The sequence below is a fragment of the Lactuca sativa genome, chromosome 6, assembly GCF_002870075.4.
Source record: "Lactuca sativa cultivar Salinas chromosome 6, Lsat_Salinas_v11, whole genome shotgun sequence".
Taxonomy (NCBI): domain Eukaryota; kingdom Viridiplantae; phylum Streptophyta; class Magnoliopsida; order Asterales; family Asteraceae; genus Lactuca; species Lactuca sativa.
In genome coordinates this window covers 110863379-110884341 of record NC_056628.2, presented here as the reverse complement: position 1 = coordinate 110884341, position 20963 = coordinate 110863379, and the positions used below count along the sequence as shown (strand labels likewise).

Genomic DNA, 20963 nt, shown 5'->3' with positions numbered 1-20963 from the left:
TTTGGCGTTTGGTTTTTCCTTATGTTGTTTGAAATTGATGTCTGTCGCCTCCCCCATCTCCTCCGATTTTTCATAGCTTCCACATTTTTTTTATCTTCCTTCTTAATCATCAAACCTCGATTTCCTGTTTGTTTTTCCGTTCCATCTCCTTCTATGTTTCGATTAGGGCTCCGTTTTGATGAATTTCTCTTCCTTGTTGCTCATCGATCCTCAATTTCCTGCCGATTTTTGTATTGCAACCGTCTTCACTAAATCGACTCCTAAGTCTTATCGGAAAAAGGCATCGGGTTGAAATTGGGAATAGAAATTAATGCCTCTGTGAAATCAACGCTTCCATAGTCGATATGTGAAATTAACACTTCCATCATTAGTATGTGAAATCAATGCCTCTGTGTGTTTCTTTGTTCATATACGTCTCCATGTCTTTCTAATTTGTGAATATATGTTTTGTAATTTGCGTGTTCATAGAATGAACTATCATAAGCAAAATCATCTATTAAAATATTCAATTCAAGTTTTTATGGTGTTGAGATTGCTGAAGTTGACCTTAATACCTGTCAACCACGGGAACTACCATGTAATATTTGTGAAAACACACATTCAACATATTAATGGTTCACCATCAAACACACACTTTTAGGGGCATCTTTCACATTCAAATCTCCTCTACATTGGTCATTCATATGAAAACATCATATATATTCAATGTACACTTCATTTCACCTTCAAACATCCTCTATTAAGGAGTTCAAACTTGTTTCAAAAAGTATCAAGGGAAGTCAATTTTAAAATAAACTAGTTGTGAGACTCATGTATTACATGGGTTAATTTGTTTTTTTTAAGTTAAACATAAAGGTCAAAATATTTGAGAACTTTGAATTTATAAGAAAATAAGAAAAATAATGAATTATTATAATGAAAATGTTTTTTATCTTTTAAATTTAAACAAATAATTTAAATAAATAAAAGAAACTAATGAGCTTTAATTTTAGGAATTTTGAAATAAAAAGGTAAGTTCAGAAATTGATATCTATTTATTACTAATTTTATTACAATTATTACATTAAAATATTATGTGGAATTTAATAAAATAGAAAAACTCATAAAATGACATGTAGAAAAAAACAAATTCAAAATAGCCACAAAATGACATTTGGCAAACTGAATGAAAGTGTGACAAGTGGCAAAAAAACCTTCATTTATTAGAGAAGATGCCTTTTTTTGTTTCCATTTTAAATGAAACCATACACCCGCTTGGATTTCAAAGGGGAAGCCAATCTCCTCTTCACGAGCTAAAAAGAAGGTGTATCACAGGGGAGTAGATCGCTTCTTACATGTATCTAAGCTCTCAAATTTTTATTATATGCTGCAAAAAATGGGGGTTTACCTCTATTTCACAAGTTCTTATTGAGTAATAATCATATGTAGGATTTAGTACATGTATATGTGTGTACACAACTCTAATGATGTTCATCTTTTAATGGAAGTTGTGAATTAGTAGCTATTTCTTTTTTTCTTTTCCTGTGTATTAATGAGTGGATTGGTAAAGTAACATGTTCTAACTAAGATTTTGGTTTAAAACCATGTTCTGTATAGGTTCTACAGTTTGTTGACGCGATGGAACTCTTGAAAAGTAATATGCCAACTGGCTTGAGGAATGTTTAAAATCTTATTCATTATGCATAGTTTGTGGTTGTCTTTGATGCAAAGGGTGGATAAAGAAGGAAAGATTTCTTTGAAATTGGCTTCCATGAATCCACAACTACAAGATGTAGCCAAAACCTTGATAGAATTAGGTGCCAATTTGTGGTTTATTGTTGTCTTTGATGCAATGGGTGGATAAAATGAATCATTCTTCATATTATTTTCTTGTAGTTTTTAATTTCTTCTTGGTTAAAAGCCAACAAGTTTGAAATTTGAGATTAGATTTTCTAACTACCCGAAGATTCCTTTTTTTGCACATGTTTGAAATTAATGGTGAAGGAAGCCTCATGCTAAAGGTATGTTTTCCACAAGTCGGTTATATTGTTAAAACTTGCACTTAACCTATTCGATGAAATGCCTCAATGAGGTGTAGGGTTTTATTTCAGGAAACAAGAACCTCTCAAAGCATTGGCGATTTTTTTTGTGGTTTTTCTTTAGTATTTAAGAAGATCAATTGTTGTTTTATATGTCTACTATTTCTTTTTAATGCAGGTGCTAGAGAGATGTGACCATGTGTGGAATGAAGATTTGGTTACGTTCCTTTATGATCATAAGCTTCCAGTATAACTGGTAAGATCTTACTGGGCATGGAGTAGTAGTTTATATTGGAAATTAGGAATAAAGTTAAATTATTCAAGAAAGTCTTGATTAGATCAATTTATAGCCTAACAAGATCAGGATAAGATCATAAAGAGTATGAGGTTGAATGGATCATATCATTGTTATATTTATGTCAAAATTTTAATTTGTATTAATAATATATAACATTGATTATTGAATGAAGACATTACACTTTTGCAAGTATGAAAGCTTAAATTAATAGTGTTGATGACATTGGTCCAAAGAAATCTTGGGGATTTTTTTAACGACATCTAAGAGGAGTTGATTTAATATTAAACTTGTTATTACATTTACATTTATTTTTAATGCAATATTGTTATTCAACGACTTACCTCCAAATATATATATATATATATATATATATATATATATATATATATATATATATATATATATATATATATGGGTGAGATCGGCTGAGAACTCATAGTTTCCCGAGAACCCGAGAATTAAAGGTGGAACGTTAGATCAAAATTAACATATTAAGGGCAGAATCGTTATCTTATCGATCTCATTTAATGTTTAATTTTTTTTTTGTTGTTGAAAGTATTAATAAAATGTTCTAAAAACTAACATAATAAATCAAATATCGGATTTAAAAAAAACGAAGATTTTTTTACCTTTTTCAAAAAACATGAATTTTTAAATAAAATTGAAAAAAAAAACGTTTTTTAAAAAAGCTGCAAAACTGCATTTTTTAAACAAAACTGTAATTTTTAAACAAAACTGCAATTTTTTCAAAAAAAAAAACTACATTTAAAAAAAATTGCAACTTTTTTCAAAAAAAGATGCATTTTTTTAAAAAAAAACTGCATTTTTTAAAAAGTAAGTATTTAAAAATTAGTAACTTAACAAAAAAAAACTAGAATATTTGAAAAAAAACTCTAGCTTTTTTAACCAAAAAAAATCAACATTTTAGGTGAATATATGCATATTTTTTCAAATGCATATGTGCATATTTCTTATACTATAATATTTGTAAGGAAATCATAAGAAAACTCATTTTATTTACCAATCTATAAAACACAATACAATAAGTATTTTTTTCGATACAAAATAAAATATAAAAAACAAAAAATGCTACAAATTTCAAAGCGTTTTCTTCGTGTCAATATTTTCATATTTTCTTCAATTTATCATTTTTCAGCTCTTCATTATTCACCAAAATTTCTTCCAAATATACAAGAAAATTAAAAAGAAATGATTGATGCAAAAACACTCACAAAACTACATATGTGATTTACATGTGAATCACATGTAATTCATATGTGAATTACATGTGATTTGTATGTGTATCACATGTTATTTATATGTGAATCACATGTGATTCATATGTGAATTACATGTTTTACATGTGAATCATATGTAATTCATATGTGATTTACATATGAATCATATGTTGAATTACATGTATGTATGAATTACATGTGATTCATATGTGAATCACATGTAATTCATATGTGAATGACATGTGATTTACATGTGATTCATATATGATTTACATGTGAATCACATGTGATTCATATGTGAATTACATGTAATTTACATGTGAATCATATGTAATTCATATGTGATTTACATGTGAATCACATGTAATTCATATGTGAATTACATGTGAATCACATGTAATTCATATGTGAATCACATTTGATTCATATGTGAATCACATTTGATTCATATGTGAATTACATGTGATTTACATGTAATTCATATGTTATTTACATGTGAATCACATGTAATTACAACGTTGAACTTTTTATATAAAAAAAACTAGAGTATCACATGTAATTCATATGTGATTTACATGTGAAGCACATGTAATTCAAATGCTAGAAAGTTGTTATGGTGTGAACCAATGTAATTCAAGTTAACTATTATACATAACAAAGAAGTGGTCAATCTTTATGTTCTAATAAATACATGAGAATAGCTCATGTGAGATGAGAATATCAAATCACAACAGCCATAAAGAACACCCCGAGGAACTGTAAGTTTAGATGATATTTAAAAAATATATATACTTTTGCGAAAAAGGAGTAAGAATAAAACTTACTAATTACAAAAACTTCAAGAAGATTATGTGGATGAGGCAGTGTTGCATGATGTAAGCCTTGAAATTGTGAAAGAAAATTTCAACCATATGAGTGAAATTAATACTCTATTTAACTATATTTTTAAATATTTTGATGATTATTATTTAGTAACAAATAAAGTAAATAAAATACAAGTTAAATAATAAATACCTCACGAAAATGGTAGTTTGGGCCATCCCGTATAGTGGAGTAAAATGTAATAATATGAATGTACATAATGCCACTAATAACTAGAAACGTGAGGAATCTAACCCAAATTCGAAATGTGTAGATTTTTTTTTGCTTTTGAATATGAAAGGATGGAAAGTCCACTGAAGAAAAGCCAAATAGTACAAGATATGGGGACAAAATGTACATACTAAAATATGAAGGATGAACTGATGAAGCATGAATTATGAAAGATGAACAACTTATGTTCCATGGGAAATTTTTCTTGTTGCTCTCTGGAAAACTTGTGCTTTAGTTGCTTGTTCTCCACTGACAAATAAACATGTTGTTTTACAAGAGAATCAACTTTAATACCCAATTCTGACACGATATTTTGCATCATAACATATTATAAGATAAATATAAAAACATTGAAAGAAAATAGATTCTAAATGATGGTTTTACTTTTACCTGAATTTTTCCAATAATTGTTTCTAGTTCTGCTATATACATGAGTTTACGCACTCGTGACCTTTGTGCAGAGTGCCTAATAGAATCAGTATTAGAAACTTAGCTTAACTATTTAAATAATTTGCTAAGACAATAAAAAAGAATTCACAAAGTAATGATTTTAACCTTTTAAATGGTTTAGCCTCCATATTAAGTTCATCAGTTTCTTGAATGGATGATACCTTGTCCTTGCTCCTAGGTGAGTTAGGTCTATATATGCAACCAGATTCCAATGAAGAAGAAGAAAAAGAAGATTGACTTTCATTTTTATCATCTTTTTCAAACTCAACAACTCCATTCAAAACAGTTCCAAAATCACTAGATGCCCTACGATGAGACTTAAATTTTAAACCTGGTTCATAATCACCTAACAGATCATCTAGCCAGCCTAGTTGTTCTCCCAAAACTAAGCTTTCTGATACAGTTTCATGCAGTTGTGACTGATTGCTAGGATCACAATTTGGGAAAGTTGCCTTGACATTGTTAACAAGATTTTTTTTACCCTTGTAGATGAAAACAAAATGAAAAATGAAACAAGAATAGTTTGATTACATTACACATTTTGAATAGTTGACATCTTTAGTCGTTGATCAGATTTATAAATTAGAATAACAATATTGTCAAGAAATAACTTCTGTAACACTTTAATACATGGCAAAATATTCTATAATAGACTCATGAACACATACCTTAATGAGATAAAAAAAACTCAAAACAAATTAAAATCAGAAATCAATAAACAGATACCTTAGCTAAGAAAAATACAAGCTATACTAACTAAATTCTGATTTGAAATAGAATAGTTGAAAACACATAAAAAGTTAAGATAAACTCTTACAGGCATTCAATATGGAGGAAGGAGAAGAAGTGTTCATCAAACCGGATCGATAGAGGAGAGATACAGAGATCTACGTGATGAATGCATGACGACCAGAAGAAAGAAGATAGACATCCAACAAAGGAGCGTGGAGTGATCGAATTAGGTAATTCTCCACATCAAATCATATGTAATTGAATTAGGTAATACTCCAGGATCGTGACACATTCTCATAAAAATCACACAGGTGCAAAACTCATCGATTTCAACAACTTCTTCATCATCTCTCGATTTCATAACAACACTTTTCGATCTTTTATCAATTTCAACATCTTCTTCATCACCTCTCAATTGCATAACAATACTTCTGATCAATATGTCTGTAACACCAGTCCAATAGGTCAGATAACAATCACATGTGATTATGCCAATCATGTAATGTGATTTTGTTAAACTAATAAAGTGATAAACTTACTATGTAGTCCATGATAAAATCTAATACAGATATGAACTTTCATACATACTTTATGATACAACTCAAAGAATACGTCCATAAGATTCCAAAAATATAGAGAACGTCTGAATCTGACTTCGCGTGAAGAAGTTATGATAAACCCTAACACTATAAATCTATATAATAAGAGGAATTAAAAATAGAATTCGAATTAGCTAAACAGAGTTTGTATGCAAAAGTTACGACCTTCCGAAGATACAGCTTTCTGAGAGCATGACACATGTCAGAAACCCTAATCTGACTGAGCTCACGATGTGAGGAGTCAACACGCCACTATTCAAGGCTAGAACATGCATGGCAAGGCTACGGAGTGATAAGTCAAAACCTCTCGACGTGAGCAAGGATTTCTCACGACGTGAGGAGTCAAAGGGACACCATCCGAAGCTAGGGACCAAATGGAAGGTCTACGAAATGAGAAGGATCGAGCTCACGACATGAGCATGCTTGGTTCATGTCGTAAGAGGCCAAAAATCAGCCTATAAATAGCCATTTCGACCCCAAGGATTATTATGCCTAAATCTCTTCCTTCTCTCTCGTTTGTTGAGGCCATTTTGCATCCCGAGCCCGACGATCTCGAACCGCTGACCATTTCTAGTTAGATTACATAAAATCACGCTACTACGGTGAGTTTCACGACCCCACTTTTTAATGTTTTTAGGGGAAAACGCATGCTAAATATTGAATACAAGTTAATACTATATTTATATGATAGTATGTTCGTTAGTCAGGATATAATTATTTTGTATCTATACAACTATCATAAACTTGTTAGCATGCTATTGTTATAGAAGTATACTAATGTAGATCTTGAGTTGTACTTAGGACTCTATATATATGTTGTGTGCAATATAGTTCCAGAATTATACTCGGAAGTTCTATATGCCAGTTGATAAGTATGTTGTTACTGTTGGTTTTATATCAAGATAAAACCAGGTATGTTATATGTTGTTATTATTGGTTTTATGTTAAGATAAACTATGGTTTTTCCTCGAGTTATAGTTGTTGTACTGCCTAAAGTATTATGAACTTAGGAGTAATGTTTAAAAGCATAGTCTAGTAACTTATAGTTTTAGACATGAAAATGCTTTTGTTGTTAGAGTTATAGGAAACCGACAAAGTCTACATGAGCTATTGTATTCATCAACTAAGATTGGGGATCTTAGTGAAAGTCCTCTGACCTGTAACCATTAATCCCGTGTGAGCGAGGAAGTCGTTTATGAATAATATACAGGTTGACAACCCCACTCGTGGTTGCTAGCTACAACCCAACATAAGCGAGCGACGAACTGTCCTTTTATTTGTTTATTATTCTGGCATTGATGAAGTGTACGATATTGTGTATATGTTGTGGAAATCCTCATGGAAATCATGAGTGGGTTGTCCTCATGAAAAGCATGAGTGGGATATATCAGAGTTTTTGTATGTCATAGCAGCGGTTACAGACTCTGGTAGCAAATTGTTTGAAACATTATACTTTTTCGTTATACAAGTATTAATGTTAAGTATAAGTTTCCGCCTACTTATACCCTAGGTACATGGAATTTTTAGGTATATCACTTAATTGATAAGTAAGCTATTATACCTAATACATCTATTAAACGTTAGAGAGTCAAAATGATACTTTCAAAACTATCTTTTGAACTTGGAAAATGTATTATTTTTATATGGAGTCAAAACTGTGGACTCACCAACTTTATGTTGACGTATTTTTAAAATGCATGTGTTTTCAAGAACTTGATAAAGTTGGTATGTTATTCGAACAGGTTACTATTACCCTTTCTGTTCATTAAGAAGTATACAATAGTCGGATATTATGTAATAAGTACTAGAAAAACAATAATGTAACTTTCAACCATCAATAAAGGTATGTACAAGGAATGACGTTACACCACCCGGTGTTTCCCCCGACAGTCGGGGTGTGACAATGTCGATCCAAATCATATTTTTAATATGATGTTTCTTCGATTCATCGTCGACGAGCTGGAGATTAGAGAGTGTGGATGGTCAGAGGTGGGATGAAAGGAAGAGAGAGACGGGATGAAGAAAGAGATGGTAGGGTGACGTGATTCAATCTGATAAGGAGGTATGGATTATGTTATCTCTAAAATTCCCCTGTTTGATTTCAAAAAGATGCCCCCGTGTATTTTTTCAACTAGGTATTTACAAAAATGTCACAAAGCATCCTAACCTTCAATTAATTTTATCTAACGGTCCTTGTTTAGTTCTTGGGTTCTCGGGAAACTATAAGTTCTCAAATGATCATATATATATATATATATATATATATATATATATATATATATATATATATATATATATATATAGACACACACACACACATATATAGGGCTAGGTTATAATGTGGATGGACAACTATTGTGCGGACATGAGGACAATATTATTCTATGAGAATTACTAAAAGAATAAGTTGTAGAGTAATGTGAATACATTCAACCTTACACAAATATCTTCATTTTCTTGCATTCTCACTAATTTTTATTCTTACACATCATTTTTCACTCATTTTCATTCTAACAGAATACAACTCAATAAACATTCTGACAACATTCCGACAAAATTAGAATAATAATAAAAAAGTCTATAATAACCTTATAGACGATTTAATTAGTGAGAATGTGTGATAATGACAATAGTTATCTAAAATTAAGTATTCATATTATCAAACAACATATTTTATTTGTCATTATCATAGAATAACATTGTCCGCACAATAGATGTTAATCCATATTTGAACCTATATATATATATATATATATATATATATATATATATATATATATATATATCCCTGTTCTAATAAAAGAATAGTTTTATTCCCCTTTTGACATGTGTCATCATATTAGGCCTAATCATTAATGCATATTTTATTTTTCTTTTGCTATGTGTCACTCTATTATGTCTCTAAATAGAATGTTATTATGTGATAATGACAAATAAAATATGTTGTTTGATAATATGAATACTTAATTTAAGTAAATTATTAATTAAGAGAGTTTCTGATCTAGACATAGATACTTAACGTCCAACTGCCAATAAGGAAACATTTCCATATTTGCCATATGACAACTCATTCTAAATAGAATCTTATCTATTCATAATAGTGTCAATATGGTCCATCCATGACTATACTTCAAATTGTATGCAAGCGACCAATCCTTGGAGAACCTTAGATTGTCCTTGACAGTTGTTTAATTATTTTAGTCAAATCCGGTTATATTCCCTTTTTCCCTCTAAATGCCCTAGGCATTTGGAAGATTTTAGAACTGTCGAATATTACAGCATATGCAATCGATCCTATACCCGAAGCGTATGGATACAATTCATGATGAAAAATGTGATACTTTATCAGTTTCTTGCTATAATATTGTCATAATATTTCTATTTGTCGTGTTCTCAAAATTCGAACTATGAAGAGGGATACCGTAATCATAATCGAACTTTAAGAATGCAATTAATAAATATATCCTTGACTAAATTCAATTAAAATTTCTCGATCTAAGCTTTTAGATTGGAAAATAAGTATAATATTTTCTCCCTTAATTATAGCAAAAACAACTTTTTAACCCCTGCAACTTTGCAAAGTGAAACTTTTGTTTTTCTATAATTAATATTGCGAACTTGCAAAATAATAATAATCATGCTCCCACTAACATGATGATTATATCCATTCCAGCATAACATTTATACTCCCACTAGCTTTGACACATATTTAGAAAACAGTTGGACTTCTAGAAGACAATACTTATTGACTTCCAAAGTTCATATTTCCAATACGATGTGCTTCGATAAGCCTTTATCTAAGTTTCTCAAACTCACACACCTTTCCTTATACAACTCACATGTGTGTCTAAACTTGTTGGGTTAAAATATGGTTTATACTTTACTTTTCTAGGCAAATGAATTTTTCTGTAATATTTTTGGAGTTTACGGTCAGGTTTACGGTCAGTGGGTGTTTACGGCCGTAAACCCATTTACGGCCCATGTCCACCAAGCCCATGTTTATTATGTATAAATATAGGTGTAAGGGTGTGAGGAATAGATTGATGAACGAGAGAAGAGAGAAACTAGAGAGCATTTTGTGTGTGTGAATCTTTTGTATCTGGAACTTTAATTCTAATCAATTCATACAGAGATTCATATTATTCTTCTTCTCCTTCTCTTCTATTTGATATGATTGATACACAGGCAAATTAGGGACTTACAATTGGTATCAGAGCTTGGTTGTATCAGTCAATTTTGTCAGATTTGGAGCATTATTTGATCTTATTTTCGAAATATTCTTGCGTTTTTGGATAGATCTCTGAAAAATAAAGGGGGTTTGTTCTTCGGGTTTTTCATAAAAAGGGTTTTTGATCGAGTTTTGGAGCTTCAAAGTTGAAAAATCGATGTTTTTGGTCAGAGTTTGCGGCCGGCGGCTAGGGTTTCGGAGTTCACGACCCGAGGTTCACGATCCGGAGTTTGCGGCTCGGAGTTTGCGGCCTCAGACTCGGTGGTTTACGGCCTCGCAGCTCATCCTTGCACCTCGGCCATCGCAACCAGCTTCGCATCGCATTCAAAAATAGAAACAGAATTGGGGGTGCTGGGATTCGAAACCGGGTCTCCCCTCAAATCAACTCAGCACCTTATCCAGCTCAACTACACTGCAAGATGATATCCTCCTTCGAAATTTAATTCAAAAACAGTCCTGTTCGGTTCATTATTTCGCAAATTTGTCACTTTCAGCCCAAAATTCAATTTATTTTAGTTTTAAATTCCTTTTTTCATCCAAAATAAAAAAATAATATAAACATATATATATATATATATATATATAATTAATATATATAATAATAATAATAATAATAATAAATAATAAATTAAATAAATTAAATTAAAATTAATAAATTTTAACTTTTGACTTTTATTTTTTAACTTTTGACCTTAAATTTTGACGTTGACTTCCAAATTTGACCTTTGACTTTAAACTTTGACTTTTTCGTTTAACTTTTAAATTTTCAAATTTAGCTTTTCGGTTTGACTTTTGAGTTTAACTTTTTAAATTTGACTTTTAAGGTTGACTTTTGAGGTTTATAATCAAAGGGTTTGACTTTTAAGTTTGATTTTGGCTTCTAGTTGTGCTTTTTAATTGATTTTAAGGTCTACGAGGGAGTTGAAAACATGAAAGAGAGTCGTCAGGATATGTTAAGACAAAATTTCAACATTTTCGATTATATCCCTAGAGAAACCCTCGAAACTCAGTTGAAATGATTTACTACACTTACTACTGAGATGAATATAGCTGGGATCTTCTTGTCCAAATCTGAGATAAACAAAAAGCTATTGAATTCACTTCCGAAATCGTGGGATATGAATGTGGCTATCATCAAGAAGACAAAAGATCTCAATCATCTTAGTCTTGCTGATGTAATTCAAGAACTTGATGCTTTGAAGTGTAGAAAAACAATGAGTTCTGAAAACATTCCGGTCACTGAAGTTACATGTACTCCAGCTTGTGAAATTACGATTAAATTTCTTCGGGAACAAATTGATTTATTAAAAAGAGAAGTTGAGGACCTAAGATATGAAAGATATCAGCTCAGGAAAGGACAGAAACCTTTGAAACGGTGAATTAGAAGCAAAAACTAAGGACTTTAGGAAACTTCAGGAAGACTATAGTAATAAATGTGAAAATTATGACTACATCAAGAGACAGAATGTTGAGTTACTTACTGAGCTTGATACATTAAAAGGGAAATTTGAAACTGCCAATTTTGATTTTAAAAAGTTTGATGTATCAAGCGAGGTAGTTTCCAATGTGATTGACCATTGCCTGCAGTTCAAACAAAACCAACAAAAAGGTTTAGGATACGATAATGTACCTCCTCCTTTTAATCATACATATTATTATCAACCTTTGTCTAAAGAGGAGATTGCCAACGAACCATTCATGGTTTATGGCAAGCCATCTGGTTTTGTTTCAGGAGGATTTATTAATGTTGAAAATACTAATGTTTCTACTTCATGTGCAGGTAAAGTAGTAGAAGATGAGAACAAGGAGAACACTACTGGACAAACCAATGGCTCCTTGAACTCAGAATCTGTTGCTTCGAATTATGTTACTCCTAACAAACCTGTCATTGAGAAATACAGGCCTCCAATTCCAGCGCAATAGAGTGCTTATTGCAAGTGTGCATGTGGGAAAAATCAGAGACAAGGTAAGGATATGCCACCAGGGGCAGGAAGAGACAACTTCACAGTGAAGAAAAAGACATGTTTTCACTGTGGAACACCTGGACACATTGCCAGAAATTGTCCTAATCGCGCATATGTTCCCTACTACGCACAAGGCTGGCAGAAGGCGCCAAGAGGGAGATACTTCAAAATAAACCCCTCAAGGTCACGTTCAGACCATAATGACTGGAACGCGCAGAAGGCCAAGAATCTGAATCCCAAGGGCAAGAAGGGAATGTCGGACAAGAAGCCAAATCCAAGAGATGCTCCTGTGAAGCCAAAATCAAAGTCATATCAACGGCCGAAATCAAGATCAAAATCAAGTACTGAGCCACCCATCGGATCGAAAAAGAAATGGGTCAAACCCAACTACAAATGGGTTCCGAAAGCTCAATCTCCCAAATCAACTAATGACTCTAATATTTCTACATTTTCTGTTTGTGATAAGCAGGATATGTCATGGGAGAGGGTATCGTGCGTTGATGACAAAGGTCGGCCCAATTTCAAAATGGACTAGGTTCCAAAAACCAACTGATCCCGCTCTGTTTCCGTGCAGCTATAGAGGCATATCATCATATTTCAGTTTGTTGATAGTGGCTATTCCAGGCACATGATAGGAGGCATCTCTCAACTGTGCAACATTTTGACCTTGATTGAGAGTATGTGTCCTTTTGCGGGAAAGGAAGAAAGGTAGAGATCACAAATGGGGTTAGTGCTTAATGATATGAAGAATTTTCAGATCTGTTCTGAGATTATGCTTGCTATTCTCAGACCTTCTGAATGCATATTCAATTGGTGAATTATGGTTTGCGTTTTCTTCTCTATACTCCTGAGTTATTCTTAAGCTGATTCGCTTTAAAGACTAATTTTTGTTTTAGGATAGTTTAAATTTGCGCATTTACTTTTGTTTCTCTCCTATGCACAAATTTAGGGGGAGAAATAAAAACAAAACAAAAATTAGAAAATTTTAATAAAAAAATCCAAAAACATTAGAAAATCAAAAAATCAAAAATATGGTGTTATGGAATGTGCTTGCAGGAGATGCTTTGGGAAGTGATATAATCATGTGATAACAGGCAATCTGAATCTGTGTAAGGGACTGAATCTGAATTGTCTAGGCTCTGTGTTCGATGCGTCGGTAGGCACGAAAGATTCTAAATGGACTTGACTAGGAAGATTTGAACTTAAGGAATTCAAGGACTTGACAAATATTGAACTACTTAGATCCGTTTAGCCTGACAATACGATGCTCGGATAGGTTGAGCAGGGAGATATGCATGAGAATCTACCGGTCACATTATATAACCCGTATCTAGAACTGTGGATTTACTTTTCCTCGATGTGCGGATTCTGGTGAATTCTGATAAATTAGGTCTGTAGAAGGTTATTTTCTTTCTTTCTATCTGTTAGACATATGTTGCCTCCTCTATGTGATCGGGAGATCCGACCTGGACTGTAACATATGCAACTCTATTTCTCTGCATATTATATCTATGAAATTCTTCTTATCTGTTAGCCATATGCTGTCTCCTTTATGTGACTACCAATCCGACCTGGAACACAGCATATGCAACCTTCTACTTCTCAATCCCTCTAAAACTATAAGTGATAACAATCTGAATCTATCCTATCCCCTAATGATTGTCTGCTCACCCGATGTAAGGAGTACTCTGGAAGTCCTTGATGGCTGGGGCATATCAGGAAGCGGGAAACACGTTCTAGTACAACTAAAATTGAACACATACAGATTGTCTGTAGATCTCGCTGCTCAATTTAGGTGGACAACAATATCTTTGGTCGTCGTCAGCTGAATGGTCCTTAAGGAATATTATCTAGGAACTTAGGATCACATTGTCTTGTCACTTATAGTATGTCCTAATTTTGTCACAATCTCTCGTGTTTAAGTGGACCACAATACCGACGATTGACCAGATCTATTCATGAAGGGAGAGGTACTGATAAACGGATAAAGGCTGTCTAAAAACTTTGATCCCAAATCACTCTTAAAGTTAGATATCATTTTATTTTTGTTAAATTTGTTCATAGTTTCTTCTAATTTAAATGTTAGGGGGAGAATTAAAAAAAATAAAAATAAAAAAAAAACAGAAAAATTCAAAAATCAAAGAAAAATCAGAAAATTAAAAAAAATCCAAAAACAGTGTTATTTCTGTTTTGTTTATGTTTTAAGTTTTCTTTTAGTTTTGTTTTGTCTTGAAAAGTGATTTCAGGTATAGATAAGACTCGTGGAGTTTGTATTGAAGATTTCTGAGCCAATGCTTCATCCGTGATCATCGAAGACTTCTCATTTGAAGGAGCAAGAAATGAAGATTATTCTTTCAAATTCAATCTTTCAATCCCAGAAGCAAGGTGAAGCTGAAATTGAAGATTATGTGACGGATTGCATTGAAGCCTCCTCAATCAGTCTGTTGCTATCTTAAACTTGCTGAAGCGATCCAGAAGATTTATTCTCTCTGATGTTCTCTCTGAAGATTCTCAAGCTGAAAGCTCTATCTTTCAAGAATCAGTACATCAAGCCTCCTCACCCAACATGCGTTCAAAGCCAAATTCTAAAGAAAAGCCCAACCGCTCAAGATGAAGTCATTTACTGAAGATTCATCAAGTTCATCTTGAAGCTGTGAAGTCATCAAAGATAAACGCTGAAGCCAATCTCCAACTGAAGATTAACAAGAAAAGCCAGCTACTTTTTAGGGGGAGTTTTTTAGGTCATTTAAGAAAAAGAAAGCTATAAACCAATGGGGAGATTGTTGGGTCAGAAATATGGTTTATACTTTACTTTTCTAGGCAAATGAATTTTTTTGTAATATTTTTGGAGTTTACGGTCAGGTTTACGATCAGTGGGTGTTTACGGTCGTAAACCCATTTACGGCCCATGTCCACCAAGCCCATGTTTATTATGTATAAATATAGGTGTAAGGGTGTGTGGAATAGATTGATGAACGAGAGAAGAGAGAAACTAGAGAGCATTTTGTGTGTGTGAATCTTTTGTATCTGGAACTTTAATTCGAATCAATTCATACAGAGATTCATATTATTCTTCTTCTCCTTCTCTTCTATTTGATCTTATTGATACACAGGCAAATTAGGGACTTACAAAACTAATTAAGAACTTATATTACTAAGTCCCAAATGTTCAGACTAATTGCCAAATCTCACAATTCGAACAATAAAGAGGGATGTCGTAATCCTAATCGAATTTGAGAATGTAATTTACATAATCGCTATCTCCTTAAAATCTCTCTTAGTGAAAGCGTTTCCTCACAATCGTTTTCATGAAGGAGAGAAACCTTATGACACTTAGATTTTATGGTGCATGTGTTCCTTTCCATGCGAATTTGTCATAACCATAATCATAAGATAATGTTTGTGACAATTCCAAACTCTTATGGACAGAACTTGTTCATACTTAATTTCTTGCCATCAAGGGTCCCACCATTGCTTCCAAGTTATTTAGCAGCTCACCTATGCCAGTCAATGTACTTTCATTGAACAAGGTGCTTGCCTTATGCAGTCTATTGAGAGCTCGTAGAACTCATATGCATAATCAACTCAACTGGATTGGCACAGTTACAAGTATATGTTAACACGATAGGTTACAATCCTCAAGTCGTGTGCTAGTGTTTAATAGGTTTACTCTTGATTAGTTCTTGAAAATTTTCAAGATCATTTAGACTCCCACTAACCTCTTGACATATTAGATTCTCTTATCAAGAAACATTTCTTGATAAAACAAATATCCAAGAATTAGTGTGTGTCTTAATCAAGATAAACCACTACACACAGTTGGTCTTAGTTGGTCTATGTCTTCTCCAAGACATTACAACTTACCAATTTCAAACGTGCAAGAGTAAGAAAAACAATTTTCTACTTCACATTTGATGAGTGTGTTAGACCTTCTTAAGATGGGGCGGAGGACGTCATGTAATGTATCACAACAATGAAAAGTAGTAAACAAGCAACAACATCATCCATTGCATTAATAGTATAATTTTAATTACATTCGAGTTCTTTCGTAGTATAATTCTACAAAATGAATATTCAATATAAAAGACGAGTCTTGACCGCTCCGTTTTCTCAGAACCTGGTAGTCGTACATGTCTATCTGTGTCCTGGGAATACAAGTTATTTTGAAAGCGAGTATCAACAATAATGCTGGTGAATTCATAAGTATTTATGTGACTTTGATTTGTAAAGCTGTAAAGAAAGACCTGTAAATGTTTGAAGGAAAGTTTGTACCAATGAACATGTTTGTAAGTAATTGTAAACGTTTGAAAACCCTAGAAACTCCCATATTTTCTACTAGTATAAAATGTAGCCTTCTACCAAGACCCGACTGTTTTGAATGTTTGCTTCAGAAATCCAATATTTGTTTATAAGTGGGTGGTAGTTTAAAAGTCCAAAAAATGAACTACCATGGTGTTTTTCATGTCTAAAATAGTAGATTTGTGTACATATATAATCGCTAAGGTATTTGATAACCCCGTAAATCAACGTGTTTTTAATACTCTATGTGAGTTTTATAACTATGCTAATGACCCATACTGCCTGTAACAACGTTCTTCAGGCATTGGAATGTTATGACGTTTGTCACCCCAGGCCTGCCGGCCTAGCTGTAGCTAGCAACTTAGGTGTGGGATTGTCAATCCCGTATAGATCTATACACAAGTATCACGCTCCCCCTACAAGGGATTATGGTATATAATACAAGACTTAATAATGCATACTCGAAAGTACGTGAAATGTCTCACAAAACCTAGTATAAAACAGATTTATGTATGAAAATGTCCATTTGTTCTTGTATATGAAAATATCTATTTGATATGGTACTTGTAGTATGTAAAATTTCATGAATATCTAGTACACTATCTTATGTAATCGTATCTCTTGTAATTGTATGTCTTGAAATTGTATGCCTTGTAATTGTATGTTATCGTATCTCTTCATATAGTATGTAATTTATTTGTATAGACTCATGAATAAACTGACTCTTGTGTGATTCCTTGTACTTGGAATGGTAAGTAGTATCTCCTAACTATACCTATTATAGTTTCTAGTATTGTACGTGTATAACCGAAATATGCCTTTGCTACCCAAAGGTACTGAACCAACTGATGGAAACTTTTAGGTCTATATATGTATACATGATATATAACGACACATATATATGCATGCATTTGACAATAAAATATAAAAGAGGTTTTGTAAAACCTTTGAAAAGTTTAATAAATAAGAAATGATGACTTGATGTCAGTTTATATAACGATTTGAAAGTAGTTTGTTTGATAAGAACATTTTTTAAGTATAAGAAGACCTTTGTTTGAAACACGATTCTAACAGCGTTTGAAAGGAAACATAAAGTATGTAAGACAGTTTGATAAAGAGATTTTAACATGTAAAAATGTTTGTCGTAAACTGTTATAGTTTTTCCAAAAGTTTGTTTCGTTTGTATAGTAAACCCTAGTGAAATGCTCACTTGTTATGTAAAGGGTAACTTTTGTAGTGACATAAATGAACACATATACTCAAAGTATAAATAAAGTGTTTGATTCGTATATGTATAACAACATATTTAATTTCAAAAGACAAGATGTTATCGTGATATATTTTGCGTATGAAAGTTTCCATGTAGTAGTTAAGAATCACATATGATTTACTTGATAAAAAGAGTATATAGTGAAGCTTTAGGTTACACACGATAATAACCGTGTGTTTACTTGTATCCCCCCCTTAAAAGTGTATAAAAAGCATTGATAACACATTTGAAAATGTAGTTTATAGGGGTATGAACTCACCTAAGAAAGTGCGTGATTTGAAGGAAACGAGATTTTCCCGGGCGGCACCTCGACCGGAAAGTGACGAGATTTTCGGGAATCTCAGGGCTTCGGACCTTCGTCGGGGCTTAGATATGAAACCGGGAAGTCGGGATGTTGTCGGCATGAAAAACGAGGTGACAATGTGAGAGAAATGAAGAAGTTTAGCAAAGGTAGTCGGCACCCTCGCACTCTATTTATAGGAGCTGGAGGTCCTCGGTATGTTGGGCGTACTTCGGGCTTACGCGGTGCGTACCTCGTACGCAGGGCGTACTCCGAGGTTACTCTGGGCGTTCGCTTGCATCACTGTTGACCGCATCCTCGGGCGAAGTGTTTGGTCGACGTGGACGATCCGGAGCCTAGTATCCGAGTACGCTGGGCGTACGAGGGTACGTTGGGCGTAAATCGTTTCGGTGTGTGTGCCACAAACTTGTAAAATCCGTAACTTTCACATACAGGCTCCGTTTTTTACGTTCTTTATATCCATGCGAAGGTGAGAAAATACTCTACAACTTTCATTTAGACGCCGTCGGCTAATTTTGACTTTATTTTTAATTATATTTTAATTAATAGGCCGGGACACGATAACTTCGTTAAAAATCCATAACTTCTTTATCTGACGTCCGTTTTCGTTTGTCTTTTTACCATCGAACTATTATCGTCGATACCTTCAACTCTCATTTAAGTTGTGTCGGCTAAAAATCGCTCGATCTTTATTTCGATTTTTTAGCTGTCTACTGCTGTTACGAAACTTAGAAAATTTGTATCTTCTTCATACGAAGTCCGTTTTGGGCGTTCTTTTTAGGCACGATCATGGTTTAACGTAATCTACGACTTTCGTTTAGATACTTAAGGCTAAAAATTGTTGTATCGAAACTTTGCGTTTTACGTCTATCAGCGTTGCCGGTTTTCGCCGTGAATCTTAGATTGGTCATAACTTCTTCGTTATAACTTGGATTTTAGTGTTCTTTATATGAACGAAAACCTTGCAACGATTCCTACTACTTTATTTAACCCAAATAAGATTTTTTGGAAAGTTATATTTTGGCCTAAATTTGACTGGTGTTACATTTTATTGTCTCAAAATATCGGGTTGTCACATACTCTCTTATGAACTCACTATATGAGTCAAGAAGCAATTGAAGAACCCAGTCATTAGCCAGCTTCTCACAGACAACGACTCCTAACATTGTGAACCTATCAATGTGTGACTTCATCTCTAAGACGTGTGCACACACTGACTTTCCTTCTTAATGTTTACTTGTCAAAAGGGCTTGAGTGAGCTTGAACTTTTCAAGCCTTTGAACTTGTGGGTTAGGGAGAACAATAGGAGGAGGTGGAGGAAGTGAAGCATGATATCTTGTTCCTTGATCGAATCGTGGAATATCATCTTCATGTGGAAAGCTTGTTCCAAGGGATTTGGGAAGACCATAGTTGTCATACTTTGACATCTACAAAACGGGAGAAAATTCAAGTTAGTTGATTGAGTCCTTAATAAAACACCCAAATGAGATATTAAGGCTAGGACCCAACACGATATTCTACAACTTGGGAGAGGGATGCCGTAACCCAAATTGTAGAACATTTGAAGGTAGGTGAATGACGATTCACTAATTTTACACCATGAAAAACAAAAAGAGATTATGTTTTAAATGTATTGAAAACTCCTAGATCCTTTGAGATTCATTGAACTTTTCAATGGCATGTTTAAATCTCGATATGCCCCTCGTTTTGTGACTGGGATGCCGAGGATCACAAAACAGGGTGTGAATAACCATGCAAATATACGTGGTGCCCCCAATGTTACAGTCACATATTTGATGTGCCGGTTAACCACACACTCTCCACCGGACTATGACAAACATCGAGTCACCATCGCTACCTTTGCTTAGAACCCATTTAGTGTGTCGGTTAACGACACACGCTCCACTAACGTCTTAGCAAGGGTGCAAAGTGTAATTTCATGGAATTGCAACAATTCACTTTTGCCTAAAGTAACTAAGATTAGGAATTTTGTAAAAACATTTAGTTACTTTATAATTCATTATACTTTTAATGGAAAAGGGTTTGCCCTATCCTACCCGTTCGGCTAACAATCCTCCACCAATCAAGGAAGCGGTGGGTGAGAGTGGACACCCATTAAACGACTATTTTATAGGCCATAACCTTATACCCCCTCATAGATCGGCTTCGTGAATGAGGTCTACTAACAGTAAGACTAACATTTAAGCTATACATATATAATATTAGACTTTTTAATTTTATATATAGTATAAGGGTGTATTTTACACTTTTAAAATACTACGTGGTCTAATTTAATAAATTACATTTTTAATTTAATTAAATGTAAACCATATCACTATGGATTTATTAACACTATTTTAATTATACACTTAATTAATTTAATAAAACCATAAGTGTGTAATTTGAACTTTTTCAAAATACTAGGGTTTAGAATTTATTATTTTCAAAATTAATACCCTTTAATTAAATGTTAA

General features: G+C 33.1%; 1 protein-coding gene across 1 annotated transcript; it reads right to left on the bottom strand.

Moving 5' to 3' along the window:
- Positions 1-3041: 3041 nt before the first annotated feature.
- On the bottom strand, positions 3042-6249 carry LOC111898316 (basic leucine zipper 2-like). The gene is made up of 5 exons (XM_042896125.2): positions 6103-6249; positions 5202-5578; positions 5044-5112; positions 4778-4966; positions 3042-3051 (listed from the first exon to the last, which is right to left on the bottom strand). Exons 1-5 carry the CDS (start codon positions 6247-6249, stop codon positions 3042-3044), a joined length of 792 nt encoding a protein of 263 aa, XP_042752059.2.
- Positions 6250-20963: the final 14714 nt, after the last annotated feature.